The following is a 14,917-nucleotide window of genomic DNA, read 5'->3' on the forward strand; positions in this document are numbered from 1 at the left end:
TTGCTTGGGGAGAGGGCTGTGTTGCTGAGGTGGGCAGGGAGCAGGCGCTGGGTGCTTGGGGCAGGGACTGTGTTGCTGAGATGGGCAGGGAGCAGGCGCTGGGTGCTCGGGACGGGGGCTGTGTTGCTGAGATGGGCAGGGAGCAGGCGCTGGGTGCTCGGGACGGGGGCTGTGTTGCTGAGATGGGCAGGGAGCAGGCGCTGGGTGCTCAGGACGGGGGCTGTGTTGCTGAGATGGGCAGGGAGTAGGCGCTGGGTGCTTGGGGTGTGGAGGCTGTGTTACTGAGATGTGCTGCCATTCTTGATCAGCTGGTGTTCTGAAGTCCGTGTTTTCATGCTGGGCATGCTCTATGCTGGGCTATGAAGTGTTTATATCAGCTGCAGCTACTTGGGCATCCAAAATGAGCAAGGGGCTGAAACTGACGTGGCAGCCAGCATGCAGGTCTGCTCCCTCTTCCATCAGCCCAGCTGTCATCTTGGCTAGAGCCAGGTGCTGCTTTGTGGGGGCTGGTCTGTGCCATGCATCAGGCCAGCTGAGACATAGTGTGGGTGGCAAGAAAAGGAAGATGATGTGGAGCTGGGGGCTGACCCTCCAGGGACTCCATAGTGTCTGGGAGCAATGAACTGTGCTGCACTCCGGGATCAGCCTAATGGGAAGAACTAAACCAGCTGAATGTGGTTGCTCTGGCCCCTGCCAGGTCTCTGATGGGTCAACAGCATGCCAGGGCCTGTGGGATCAGCTGCTGTCTGTCAGCATGAGCAGCACTGTCTGTGCTCTGGTGCCCCGATGGCAGGGGTTAGTCGTGTCTGAGGTGGCTCTGTGGCTAGCATGCTGAGAAATGGAAGATGGGAGGCTGGGTGCTGGTTAGCAAGGCAGGGTGTATCAGGTGATGGCTCCCTGAGTGCTGGGTGGTGTGAAAAAGCTCTGTTAGGTCTGTGCTGGGGTACTCAGGGGCTCGATCCAGGTTGCCCAAAGTAGCCAAGAGCTTAGAGAGCTCACATGGTCCAAGCTGGGAGAAGGACGTTGTGTGCCGTGTGGCTCCATGTTCAGTGGCTGGTGCCCAAAGAGGCCATCCCGGGGCGGGACCCTGCAGACAGAGCCACCTCTCCCCCTGCCCCTCTCCAGCACGTTTCCAGCTTGCTGGATCTCTGTCCCCAGCAGCTGGGGGTCAGCGGACTACTCCCTGCCCTGCCCGGGCCCAGCATGCTCTGCCCCTGATCAGGGAGCGGGCCGCTGCTGCCTCCCAACCAGGTTGTCAGGTAGGAAGCGGCTCCGTCCTGATCCCTGACTGACTGCCAGGGAGAGTGGCCAAACGTGCTGGGGGTGGTGGAGGGGGGCACATGGAGAGAAGGCCAATCTGTGGAGGCACTTGCCCCCTCATGTCCCCCCTACATGTCTGTCATGGAGTGTGGGGAAGTCTGGCCCTGCTCCCCTCTTCCTGGGACCCACAGTGACACTTAGCCAGCCAGTAAAACAGAAGGTTTATTGGACAACAGGAACGCAGGTTACAGCAGAGCTTGCAGGCACAGTCAGGACCCCTCAGTCGAGTCCTTCTGGGGGTTCAGGGTGCTTGGATCCCAGCTTAGGATACCCTGAATTCCAACCACCCAGCCTGTTATAACCTTAGTCCCAGATTTGGACCTTAGCGTCCAAAATATGGGGGTTAGCATGAAAACCTCCAAGCTTAGTTACCAGCTTGGACCTGGTACTTGCTGCCACCACCCAAAAAATTAGAGTGTTTTGGGGCACTCTGGTCCCCCTGAAAAACCTTCCCTGGGGACCCCAAGACCCAAATCCCTTGAGTCTCACAACAAAGGGAAATAATCCTTTTTCCCTTCCCCCCTCCAGGTGCTCCTGGAGAGATACCCAGACACAAGCTCTGTGAAACTACACAGAGTGACTCCCCCTCTCTGTTCCCAATCCTGGAAACAAAAGACCTTTCCTATTCCCCCAGAGGGAATTCAAAATCAGGCTAGCCAATTCAACACACACCGATCTCCCCTGATTTCTTCCTCCCACCAATTCCCTGGTGAGTACAGACTCAATTTCCCTGAAGTAAAGAAAAACTCCAACAGGTCTTAAAAGAAAGCTTTATAAAAAAAGAAAGAAAAATACATACAAATGTTCTCTCTGTGTTAAGGTGACACAATACAGGGCAATTGCTTAAAAGAATATTGAATAAACAGCCTTATTCAAAAAGAATACAAATCAAAGCACTCCAGCACTTATATTCATGCAAATACCAAAGAAAAGAAACCATATAACTTACTATCTGATCTCTTTGTCCTTACACTTAGAAACAGAAGATTAGAAAACAGAACTACTTCTCCAAAGCTCAGAGAAAGCAGGCAGCCAGAAAACAAAGACCCCAGACACACAATTCCCTCCACCCAAAGTTGAAAAAATCCGGTTTTCTGATTGGTCCTCTGGTCAGGTGCTTCAGGTGAAAGAGACATTAACCCTTAGCTATCTGTTTATGACACAGCCCAAAACCGAAACTGAACTAACTCCCCTCCAGCCGGCCCCTTCCTTTGTCCAGCTTCCCGGGCAAAAGGTGCTGACACCCCTCCCCCACTACCTAGCTCAGGTTACAGGCCTAGGTCCTGGTCCCTCACCTAAAGTCCTCCCTGGCTCTCTCACCCCCACACAAACAGTCCCTACTGCATCACAATGTCACCTCTGAGTGGGACGCAGCAGCTACTACACTGGGAAAGGGGTGTGGGGAGGGGGGCTCTGTGGCCTTTGCATGGCGGGGCAGAGTCCTGCAGGGATTCCTTGTGCTGGAGCCTGTCCTCACCTGCGCAGGGCCTTCCTTCCCACCCTGCCATGGCAGGAGCAAGGCGCAACGCTCCTGTGGTGATGGGAACTAGCCTGTGCCAGGAGCTGGGCTATCGCGAGTGCATCCCTTTGAGCTGGTCATAGTCAGGACGGGGCTGAGAGGGAAGGGCTCGGGGCCGTGGGTGTGGGGCACTCTGCATTCTGCATGGATCTGATGCATTCACCCTCGGCTGGCATCTGGACTGGCATGTGCAGGTCCTTTTCCAGCCTGTCGGGTCCTTGTGGGTTCTGAGCGGGGCTTGTTTGCTTTCCGTTGCCTGTTGACTTTCATTGTAGCTAAATGCCGCCAGAGCGAGTGGCATAGTCAGTGGCGTCAGGTCCAGCGTGTGCTGCGAACGGGGGTCGCAGGCTCCCAGGAGTGCTGAGAGAGGAAGGTCCAGAGGAGGCAGGATAGGCAGGGAGGTATGCGTGTTAAGCCCAGAACTGGGCTCTGAGACACGCTGCAGTCCCTGCGCTAAACGCCAGGCACGTCCCAAGAGTGGAGGATCTAGGGGAAGGGCGAGCGCCTGGGAGCCTGAGGGCAGGTGCTTTGGAGACTCTCCCATCCCTGCTCACTGCCAGTGCGGGCAGGAAGAACAGGTGATTTGGGGAAGGGGGCAGAGCTGGGCGAGCACTGCAGGGGCGGGGATTGGCTGGGCCGCTAGAGAGCTCAGCCCCGCCCCAGGTCATGGGGGAAAGGATTTTCCTTATGCCTCCCCCTCACCACAAGCTCTGCCAACAGCTGCCAGGCATGAGCCGCACAGACTGGTCCTAGCCTCTTCTTCAGCCAGCCAGAACCCTCCCTCCTGGCTTACAGCAGTGGTGCACAGCGCTCTACGGCACCAGCCACGCAGCCGGGCAGGAAGTGGAGAAGCTGCCAGGCAGCAGCCAAGTGGCAGTTTCCCTGGCCTGTGCCTCCCAGACTGCTGCTGTCCTCTGGGGCTGTAGTCCGTTTCCAAGCTGCTCCCTTAAGGGTGGCTGTGGATGCAGACGTGCCTCTCTCAGGTTACAGCTGATTGCATTGCTGCAGGAAGGTGCCTCAAGCAGCTTCATGTCTCTCACGGGCACCAGTGTGACAGGGGCAAGCATGGGAATTGCCTGTGGCTGGGCAACAAGTGCGCAACAGCCTGGCTTGATGGGAGGTGGTGACCTGCAGCTCCCTGAAGGAGGGCTTGGTAGCTGACCCTTCACTTGCGGGGCTCGGCGGGAACAGCCCTGAGAATCCCTTTGCTGGAGACACTGCACGTTAATCTGCACTGATTTCCTCCAGCAGAACTGGACACAATTCCTCTGCCAGCTGGGTGCTAAGAGGAGACCCTCCTCAAGTTTCTAATACTGGCTTCCTGCAGGCCAGAGCAGGAAGATTAATTGTGCTGCAGCATTTCATGGCTTCAGAATTAGGGGCTGTGTTATCTCCCCACACAGCTCTACAGAGATTGCTCTTGGTGCTGGGGCAGTGACTCCGACAGCACTTTCTGGGGGCTGCTGGGTACCCTTCCACAGCCAGCCCCCAAGGAGCATGGCCACCTGGGCAAGCGCTCACTTTGTAAAGACGTCGTGTGGGGAGGGTGTTTATTCCTCTGGTGCCATTGCGAGGTCTGTTGTTCCAGAACAGAACCAAGGTGAAAGGATCTAGTAGAAGAATGCCATTGTAGAATGGGCCCTGCCCAGGGTTCTGACAAAGAGGGGTCCCCCAGCCCGGGCTCTGAACGGGAAGCACACAGTCTCTCCAGTCTGCGGTGGCAGACTTGCACCTTTGCAGCCAAGAAAGCGAGAGACACAGATCCTGTCTGATTCGTTAATTTTTATGTACAGTTGTTGGTTTCCTCTGATTCCCCAGTGTGAGCTGGCCAGGGAAGGAACTTGGGTCTTTATCTCATTTTACGTGTCTAATTATCTCTCTGGCTATGAGTTCAGGGTTCGTGATGGGCTGTGGGTTATGCAGCCCATGATGGATGTTCAGATTTTATTTATTGTTTTTTTATGGCAAAGGCAGATGCCAGAAACGAACTAAAAGTAGGAGGACAAGATGTACTTGCAGCGGGTGCTCCTCTGCTTTGGGATTGAGCGCTATTGCTTAGAAGAGGGCAGTGGATGTAGTGCTAAGAGCAGAGGGGTCAGTGTCAGGATTCCTGGGCCCTGTTCCTGGCTGCGGGAGGGCTGTGGGAGCAGTGGTTAGAGCAGAAGGGTTGGAGTCAGGACTCCTGGGCTCTGTTCCTGACTCTGTGTTTGTGTGTGTGTGTGTGTGTGTGTGTGTGTGTGTGTGTGATCATGAGCGGCAGCATTACATGTTTGTGTCTCAGTTTCCTCATCTGTGACATGGGTTTAGTGCTCTCTACCTGGCTGGTGTCATGGAGGCCATTTAGGACTCTGTGAAACACCCTGCACATTGCAGTGGAATGAGCAGCAGGTTTGTTCTCCTCAGGACAGCTGCTCCCAGCAGAGGTATTGTGCCCACTGACAGCTGGTTCCATGAACTGCTCCTGCTCAGTGTAAACTGGCAGCATGAGGCTGTCAGGAGTGCATTGCCATGGGTGCTCAGCACTGCACAGCTTCGTCATTGCATCAGTTGCAGGTCCTAGTCTTGATCGTCAAGCTCTCCATGGGCTGGACCCAGGCCTGTAGCCGAGGGACTGTCTCTCCCCCAACCAAGAGGCAGCTGTGATTGTCTGCAGCAGTTGAGCGCTCAGCAACAGGGGGTGACTGTTAGAGCATGCAGCCTCCCAGGAGAGCTAGGAATGGCCAGAGCCCTGTGTCACCAGGGCAGAATACTAGACCTCTCAGTTTACTGGGACTTAAACCCAAGGACATACAAAGCAGCCTCTCTTCAGGGCAGGGTCACTGTTACATCACGTGCTGGGTGTCACGGAGTGTGGGGAAGTCAGGGCCCTGCACCCCTCTTCCTGAGATTCACCGTGACTCTCAGCCAGCCAGTAAAACAGAAGGGTTGTTAGATGACAGAAACACAGTCCCAAGCAGAGCGTGTAGGTACAACCAGGACCCCTCAATCAAGTCCTTCTGGGGGGTTCAGGGAGCTTAGACCCGAGCTTGGGGTTCCCTGCGTTGCAGCTCCCAGCCCAAGACTGAAAACAGAATCTCCTCCAGCAGCTCTCTCCCCTCCCCCTGCTGCTCCTCTCCTTTGTTCAGTCTCCCAGGCAGAAGGTGTCACTTCTCCCAACCCCCCCGGCTCAGGTTACAGCTCAGGGAGCTTCCTTCAAGGGAAGTCCCCCATCCCCAATGTAACCCCCCTGCGACATTCCCAGGTCAAATCCGCAATGCTTCCTGCTCCGGCACATTGGGGCTGACCTGTTGTGCAAGGCGCTCACATAAATGTCTGGCTAGTCAGACAGCTGGACAGACTCATGAGTGCAGCAAGGCCTGGCTCTGGGAAATGTGCAGCTCTCACTCGCAGGGTTTAGTCCTGGATGGAAAGTGCCCAGTGTCTCTGGGTTCCAGGAAGCAGGAGCACATGCATTAACCCGGACGTATAGCTGGCGCCGCAGGAGGAGAGCTACCTGCACATGCAGGGGGGTTATTAGACACTTGCCTGTCGTCTCCTCTCTATCATGACACGTCCAGCCCTGTGATGTCATGAGCAGGGATAACTGGAGCAAATGACTCTGCTCTGCTCCAAGCCCTGCTGCCAGGGATGTTCTAACCTCCTCCAGCTTGTAAAGAAGATTCCTTGGCCAGACCAAGCTGCGTGTCCAGCCAGCTCTGTTCTCTCAGGGGATCAGCGTGGTGCCGGCGTGCGAGTAGTGTTCCCACTGGTCAGTGTCCAGGTGGCACTGCCGTGGACAATGTGTTCCTGTGGGTCAGTGGTGGGATGGTGCTGCCATGGGTGGTGTCTTCCCATGGGACAGCAGAGCCCTGGGTGCAGTGGTTGCATAGGCGTGTCACTCTTGGGGATCATCGTGTCTTTGCCGCAGACTCCAGCGTGTCTCCTGAATGCAGCATGGCGGAGTAATTGGGGGCCTTGATGCTGAATGCTCTACTCTGCAGGGCCTGTAATGGACCCTCATTAAATGGGACATTTCTCATTTATGATCTGAATTTCTCTCCATCCCACACAATTGCTGTTCTGGTGTTTTTATGCCTGTTGTTGGAAGGGTCAGGTGTTATCATGGGAAGATGCAGGAGTGTGAAGTGGGAGGCACTGGTGCAGGGGTGGGTGGAAAGAGGAGGAGGGAGCGAATATTACACAGAGCGTTTGGGTGATGGGCAGGGGAGAGCCAGATGGAGGAGCGTGGATGGGAGGCACAGAGAGAGCCTGTCATGGAAATGTTATTGCGAGGTTTCTAAGCACTCACTCATTAAGCTAGACAGCAAACTAGTATCACCTCAGTGTAGCCTGGACATGCCTGGTAGGGATATACGGTAACTACTGCAGACAGCAAAGCATAAATAAGCTGGCTCAAACCAGCCCATCTCTGAGAGCTGATGGTGGGAATTCCTGGCTTATTGGCATTGCTACGGCTCTGAGGAGGGGGCCTCAGACCAATTAATGTGGCTACGTAACTGTTCATTTCTTCCAGGGACAGCAGGAAGGGGCAGATCTGTGTAAATAGGAGTGAAAGCTGCCCTGCTAACTCCATGGGCTTATGACTCCTGGCAGGATCAGGGCTTGAATGGCCCAGGGTGGCTGGAATGGCCTCTGGACTCTGCCCCCGGGGGCTTGGGCTTTGGCACTGTCACCAGCTGGGTGGGCATTTCTGTCAGTGAGTTACTTCACACCTGGGTGGCTTTCCATTCACTTTTCTCTGTTATAACCAGGGCATCACTGATGTGTTTCACTCATTCAGGCCTTTTGTTAGCCAGATCTGTCGTTGCTCCAGGGTGTTGGATGAAGTATTTATGGGGATTTGGGTTCTTTGCCAGGTCACAGTATCATAAACCTAGTCCCAGATTTGGACCTTAGCGTCCAAAATACGGAGGTTAGCATGAAAACCTCCAAGCTTAGTTACCAGCTTGGACCTGGTAAAGCTGCCACCACCCAAAAAATTAGAGTGTTTTGGGGCACTCTGGTCCCCCCAAAAACCTTCCCTGGGGACCCCAAGACCCAAATCCCTTGAGTCTCACAACAAAGGGAAATAAACCTTTTCCCTTCCCCCCTCCAGGTGTTCCTGGAGAGATACACAGAAGCAAACTCCGTGAATCTAAACAGAGGGAGTCCACCCTCTCTATTTCCAGTCCTGGAAACACAAGCACTTCCCTCTTCACCCAGAGGGAATGCAAAGTCAGGCTAGTAAATCTAACACACACAGATTTCCCCCTGACTTCTTCCTCCCACCAATTCCCTGGTGAGCTGCAGACTCAATTCCCTGGAGTTCCCCACTAAAGAAAAACTCCAACAGGTCTTAAAAGAAAGCTTTATATAAAAAGAAAGAAAAATACATAAAAATGGTCTCTCTGTATTAAGGTGACAAATACAGGGTCATTTTCTTAAAAGAATATTGAATAAACAGCCTTATTCAAAAAGAATACAATTCAAAGCACTCCAGCAACTATAGACATGTAAATACAAAACAACAAACCATCTTTGTACTCACAACTTGGAAACAGAAGATTAGAAAGCAGGAAATAGAAAAATTCACTCCTCATAGCCGAGAGTGTACAGGCAGAAGACCCAAGAACAAAGGACTCCCACACAAAGTTCCCTCCACCCAGATTTGAAAAAGTCTTATTTCCTGATTGGTCCTCTGGTCAGGTGGTTCAGGTTACTTCTTTCCAGGTGAAAGAGATGTTAACCCTTAGCTATCTGTTTATGACACACAGTATTTGGAATCTGGGTCTCTACACTGCCCGGACAGGCATTGATTGCACACCGAATAGCCAGGAGACCTGAGTGCGTCTATTCCTCACATAGGTTCAGCTAGAGCCAATGTTTTGTGGTTATTGTTGAGTTAAGCATGTGGCATCACAGGAACATAAGGATTGCCAGATCAGAACCATGGTCCATCCAATCCAGTCTCCTATCCCTGACATCAGCCAGCTCCAGATCCGTCACAGGAAGTGAAACTGCCTTGTGTGGAAGTAAAACGCCAGCCCAGTGCCCAGGGAAGGCAGCTGGAGTCACTGAAGCAGGCTGTAATGGCATACGCAGCTGTGGGGTGTCTCTGCCTCGCCCTGAGGCCTTGGAGTAGGAGAGGTTAGATTCCTCTCTTTTCTTTAACCCGCCTCAAGTAACTAGATGTCTTCATTATCCATATAAATGGTCAGTCTTCTCTGAGCCCTACATAGCCCTTAGCCACAAGAGTGACAGGGAGTTCCCCAGGTTAATTGGATATCATATGTCTGGGACATTGCACTCCACATGCTTTATGGAAATATGCTTATGAATATGACATCACTGGAATACGCTTTATGCTAAATACCCCTTGTATGGTGTCATTAGAAAGCTTGTAATCTGCTAAGTGCGTTCATCCTATTTGTTTGCCTGTATTATTTCTGTATCTGGAGACAGGGAAATAAGATATAAACTTGTATCACTGATGTAAACATGTTAAGTGGAGGCCATTAAGGGTGCTCCAGAAACAATCAGTTGTAAATGGCCTTAGTGACTTGAAAGCCTTCCTGTGTATGAGTGGGCCAGCCCATGGGGAATGGAGACTAGGGGTCTTACAGTGACATGGGACCATGTCACCTGATAATGAAATCATCCTAAATCTGGTACTTTTCCATGTAGAAGGAGGGATGGGGACCCAGAGAGAGACAAAAGATTTCTGCCTTGTGCCAAAGCTATAAAAGGTGGAGCAGGACAAAAGAGGTGGCCAGTCATGAGAAAACCCCTGCTTACCACCTAAGGCGCCTGTTGGAGCTAACAAGGATTGTACCAGGGGAAAGGATGGGGCCCAGACTAGGAAGGAGTCTAGTCTGTGAAAGAAGCTTATTGGAACATCTCTGAAGGTGAGATATTACCTGTAATCAGTTTCTTAATGTATTAGGCTTAGACTTGTGTGTTTTTGCTTTATTTTTCTTGATGACTTACTTTGTTCTGTTTGTTATTACTTGTAATCACTTAAATCCTACTTTTTATGCTTAATAAAATCACTTTTGTTTATTAGTAAACCCAGAGTACATGATTAATACCTGGGGGAGCAAACAGCTGTCCACATCACTCTATCAGTGTTATAGAGGGCAGACAATTTACGAATTTACCCTGTATAAGCTTTATACAGAGTAAAACGGATTTATTTGGGGTTTGAATCCCATTGGGAACTGGTTGTCAGGGTGCTGGAGATAAGTGACCTGCTGAGCTGTTTTTGGTTAAAGTCTGCAGCTTTGGTGGTGTGGTCCAGATCCCTGAGTCTGTGTTGCAGCAGGCTAGCATGTCTGGCTCAACAAGAAAGGGTTCTGGAGTCCCAAGCTGGCAGGGAAAATGGGATCAGAGGTCATTTCAGTACATCAGGTGACAGTCACAAGGGGATCCCTGTGACTGAACCCGTCACGATGTCTGTGATCAATTCATATCTTTTCCCCTCCTGGTGTGGGCTCCAGCCTGCCAGTGGGAGGAGGGGGTTAGGGTAGTTGCACTGCAGCGCTGGTCTGGTCCAGCATGGAAGCACCTTGGTTTCTGTATGAGTGTATGTTGGTGTGATGGAGTAGGGGCTGTCTGTGTGGGGAATGGGAGAGCAGGGGAGGACTTTAGGGGATGGACGATACCGGAGCCTGTAACCTGAGCTAGGTAAGGGAGGGGAAAGGTCAACACCTCTGCCTGGGAAGGGGGACAAAGGAAGGAAGTGGCAGAAGGAAAGCAGTTTGAGTTTGCGCTTGGGGCTGTGTGGGCGAAATTCAGGGTATCCTAGCTAGGATCCAAGCACCCTAAAAGCCCAGAAGGACTCGGTGGAGGGGTCCTGACTGTGCCTGCAAGCTCTGCTGTAACCTGTGTTCCTGTTGTCCAATAAACCTTCTGTTTTACTGGCTGGCCGAGAGTCACTGTGGGTCCCAGGAAGAGGGGTGCAGAACTGGACTCCCCACACTCCATGACAGTTGGTCCCCGCGTTCTCTGCTGTAGGTTTGCTGGGTGGCCTTGCGCTGCTATATCAACTATTGCCTTCCCCGGGGATTTCTCCAGGCAGGAGGAACATCTTCCCTCCTTCTCTGTGCTTGCCTCCATCGCCCTCCCGCCCTTCCCTCCCTGGCCCCCAGTTCTCACGTCCTGGGGTCCTGCTTTTGTCAAATTGAACATGATGTCAAATTAGAGCCATCACAGGGACAGTCAGAGTGAAGAACCCTGGTTAATGAAACAGCGTTGGAAATCAATAACTTAATTGCAACCATTTGATGGACTTTTATCCAATTTACACTCCTCCGGCCCAGCTACATGTGGTGCATGAGGACGCTGCTGGCGTGTCTGAGTCGGAGAGAGGGAGGGAGCAGGCAGGATGGCAGTTCTGCTCCCCCTGCACGTCTCTGTGCTAAGGCAAGTGGCCTGCTGTGGAAGATGCTGTAGCAGCAGCCCTAGGTTTGAAGCCCATACTTAGCCCCAGGACATAGCTAGGCAGCAGCCATGTTCTTCTTACACTTGCTCTGGGGGGCCCCCTTAGGCTGAGGGAGGGGCCCAGTCTCCATGGCCCCTTCGATCCTGGCAGTATTGCCAAGAAAGGGGCAGATGGGATGGTGATGCCTGTTCCCCTAGAAACCAGGGGGAGACCCACACGGAACAGTCACCCCATCTGGGAAGAGTGTCCAACAGCTCCCACCTTCTGCTGGGCTTAGCCCAGGGGTCTAGTGGTGAAAGGTATCACATCCCATTACCAGTCTCAGAGCCCTCCCACAGCCCAGCCCCTCTTGGCCTTACGCACGGAGAGGAGAACATTCCCTCAGCTCAGAGATCCCAAGGCCAGAGGAGACCTCTTGCAGACATAGCTCCTGCCTGGAGGGCCATGCCTGCCCCAGGTTCCCTCCTTCGGAACCCCCAGAAATAATCGTAAGTACCTTTCAAGTATAAATATAGCCCTGGAGGGCATCATTATGAAAGTCCCATGCACATAAATCATAACAGAAGTATCTCAACCATAGTCCAGAATTTCCATGGCATAGTCCAAACAGCACATGCAACATGCAGCCCTGGAGTTCCTCCGTAGGCCACGGCTCTCCTGTCTTTTACCAGGACAGCAACTCCAGTCCTGCCAGCGAGAGTGGCACCCTACTCTTTCTAGGGCAATCCCCACTCTGCTGGCAGCTCCTCGGAACCAGAGGAGCATCCTCTCACTCCCCCGGCCCCCTCAGGGTTCTTCTAGGTCCAGCTGTCTTGCACTGGAGACGTCAGCAGGTCAGCTCCTCCACTGCTCCCCTGCCTTTGGCCCTTTCTGGTCCTTGGCTTTGACTCTGGCTTAGAGCCAGTAGGCATCTCTCTCTGCTGCTCCTCCTCCACCTGGGCCATCTGGTTTGGGGACACCAGCCAGCAAACCCTTCTTGCTGTTCTCCTGTCTTCAGCTCGGTCTCCCCCAGGTCCCAGACAGATTCTGCCAGCTCCTGACTCCCAGTCTTGCAGCTCTCCCCCTGTCTCTGTTTTGCCCTGGTCCTTTTTATAGGCCCCAGGTGCTGCCCCATCCTCCTCATTGGCCAAGTAGGAGCACTGTCCTGGCACAGGGGCCCTGAGATAACAGGCAGCAGGACGGTCACAAGTTAATTCCCGTGTGAACCAGAGCAGATTTCTCAGAAACACATCCAGTCTGGATTTTAAAATGGTCAGGGATGGGAGAATCCACCAAGACTTTTGGGAAGTTGGTCCAATGGTTAATTATCTTCATTTTAAGCATTTACGCCTCTTTTCCAGTCTGAATTTGTCTAGATTCAACTTCCAGCCATTGGATCATATTAGGCTTTTGTCTGCTAGACGGGAGACCACCCCCCCATCAAATTTCTGTTCCCGTTAGGTCCTTATTGGCTGTAATCAAGGCATCCAGTAATCTTCTCTTTGATTAGCAAACCAGATTAAGTTCCTTGAGTCTCTCACTATGAGACGTTTTCTAATCCTTTGTCATTCTCACAACTCTTCTCTGCCCCCCTCCAGTTTATCAGCCGCCTTGAGTTGTGAACACCAGAACTGGGCACAATCTGCCAGTGGCTCCTAGAGAAGGGAATAGCCAGCCCTCTCCCCTGTAACCTGTCCCACTGGGGGTGGCGGTGTTATCCCAGCATAGGTTCGTAATCCTTGGTTCTGCCCAGCTGGTTCAGTCTTGTTTTTGTTGTTGTTTCTGCCCTGTTTTGTGCAGGCACGTCCGTGATGCAGGTGATGGCATCAGATGCCGATGACCCCACGTACGGCAGTAGTGCCAGGGTGGTGTACAGTGTGCTGGAAGGGGAGCAGCACTTCACAGTGGACAGTAAAACAGGTGAGTGTCCCTCTGCTAGGCAGAGAGGAAGGGACTGACAGGCCAGTCGTCGGGCCGCTGTCAGCAGTTCTGACACGAGCTAGGAGCTTGGAATATTGGAGCCAGGATGAAGGGTGGAGGCTGCCTGTCTAGACAAGCATTTGTACCCTCCTCACTGCCTTGCTTTCAGAGCAGGCGAGGCTGGAGAGAGCCATGTGCCACCCAGTAACAGGTCCATGTTTTTCGGGGCAGACTGCAGTTGTCTTTCCTGCTTGTACTCACTGGCAGCAGCAGCAGCAGCTTCTGTGCACTGTACCCCGAGCAGTAATGTACCTTAGGGGCCAAAAAATCGCAATGTGCGAGGTTTAAATCCTACCAGAGGGACTTTACCAATGGCTGCATCGCTATCACCCTGGCTTTGATTAAAGGTAACACTTTAAATTAAGGATCAGTTTATAAATGTTCTATTAATGTTTAATGAACGAACAGCGGAAGCTGCTCCATTTCTTAATAACTTAGAATAAAGCCCATTATAAAACGCATCTGTCCTAAACCCCTAACAAGTGGTGCTGTGAAGTATCTTGTCTCCAGGAGCTAGTGGGGTGTGCATTGGCATCTCCTTCTGATGGTGGAAGTCCCATTAATGTTAATGATTATGGGGGAGGGAAGAGGCTTCGTGGGGAATAGCAGATTTTAAGGTACAAACCCTGTAATCAAGAGCCAGGAATCCAACGAATGATAATAGAAGGGCTAGTGCCCTGGGCAGCCACTGTTCATACAATATGGCTTCTTGTAGTTCCTACAATACATGACAATGAAGAACCCCTTTGTGCTTTGACTTGCTTCTCTGCTGTTTGTTGTACTCATGCACCCACAGGAGCAAACGCACACCGCACACCCCACGAACAAATGCGCTCACGCGCACACACTCACACACATTGTTCAGATTCCATGTCTCTTCCTTGTCGCTCATCACAAGGGGCTCTTTCTCCTTCTGCCCGTGGGAGACCTTCTTGTGAAGGTGTGTGGAGGTATCCGAGCCAGTGTGCACGTGGGGGTGTGCTTGCACATTCAGGTACAGGATGTACAAGGTGCATGGTGGTTTCTGGATGTGCTCGGTGTTCCTGCCCATTTCCAGCTGAAGCATTCAGCAGCTGATCAGACTTTGAGCACCAGGGGAAGAGAATGGGTCTCATTATGGGTATAGCTTCACTGCAGCTGGGAGAGGTAATTAGCAGCTTGGGTGGATGCACAAGCACTAGCTCTGAGTGAGAAATAGCAGTGTGGCCACAGTGGCTGGGTTAGCTGCCTGAGTGTGTAGCTAGGATCTCCGACGGCATTGTGCCTGGGTAGCTAGTTGGAGCTGCTGCAGCCACACTGCTATTTTTAGCATGTGTACGTCTGTCTGACCTGGGAATTATACATCCCAGCTGCAGTGTAGCTGTACCCCATGTGTGTGATTGTCCCTAGCACACTGTGTCCTACTATAATGCACACTATAAATAATACTACTTCCTGGGCATTACTTGCTAACCAAGCTGAATGCTGCATCTCCAGTGTGCATGGATATTAGTGATCTGCTGCCTTCTGAAGTCTGTTCTGGGAACAGGAGTGACTAAACAGCCAATGCTGAGTGCAAGGGCCATATGGAGCATGGTACACACCTGGGCCCTGCTGGGTTAGCTCATGACTCAGTGTCCCCATGGTTTCCACTGGAATGCAGGACTTGTGGAATGGTGAGTAAAGGAGGGAGCTCTGGGCCACACCTGAGAGCAGGCCCT

At 52.4% G+C, this 14,917-nt stretch overlaps 1 protein-coding gene across 8 annotated transcripts in view; it reads left to right on the forward strand.

The window, feature by feature from the left end:
• Positions 1–14,917, forward strand: part of CDH22 (cadherin 22) — a 156,038-nt gene that overhangs the window by 38,873 nt on the left and 102,248 nt on the right. For 7 of the 8 annotated variants that reach the window (XM_030533291.1, XM_030533295.1, XM_030533290.1 and 4 more), the window contains one exon: positions 13,038–13,157. The exons of the other annotated variant lie outside the window; for it this stretch is intronic. In XM_030533291.1, coding sequence (XP_030389151.1) covers positions 13,038–13,157 — 120 coding nt within the window. The remainder of the gene's footprint in view (positions 1–13,037; positions 13,158–14,917) is intronic. 8 annotated transcript variants of the gene reach the window in all.

The sequence above is a fragment of the Gopherus evgoodei genome, chromosome 14 (genome assembly GCF_007399415.2).
Source record: "Gopherus evgoodei ecotype Sinaloan lineage chromosome 14, rGopEvg1_v1.p, whole genome shotgun sequence".
Taxonomy (NCBI): Eukaryota; Metazoa; Chordata; order Testudines; family Testudinidae; genus Gopherus; species Gopherus evgoodei.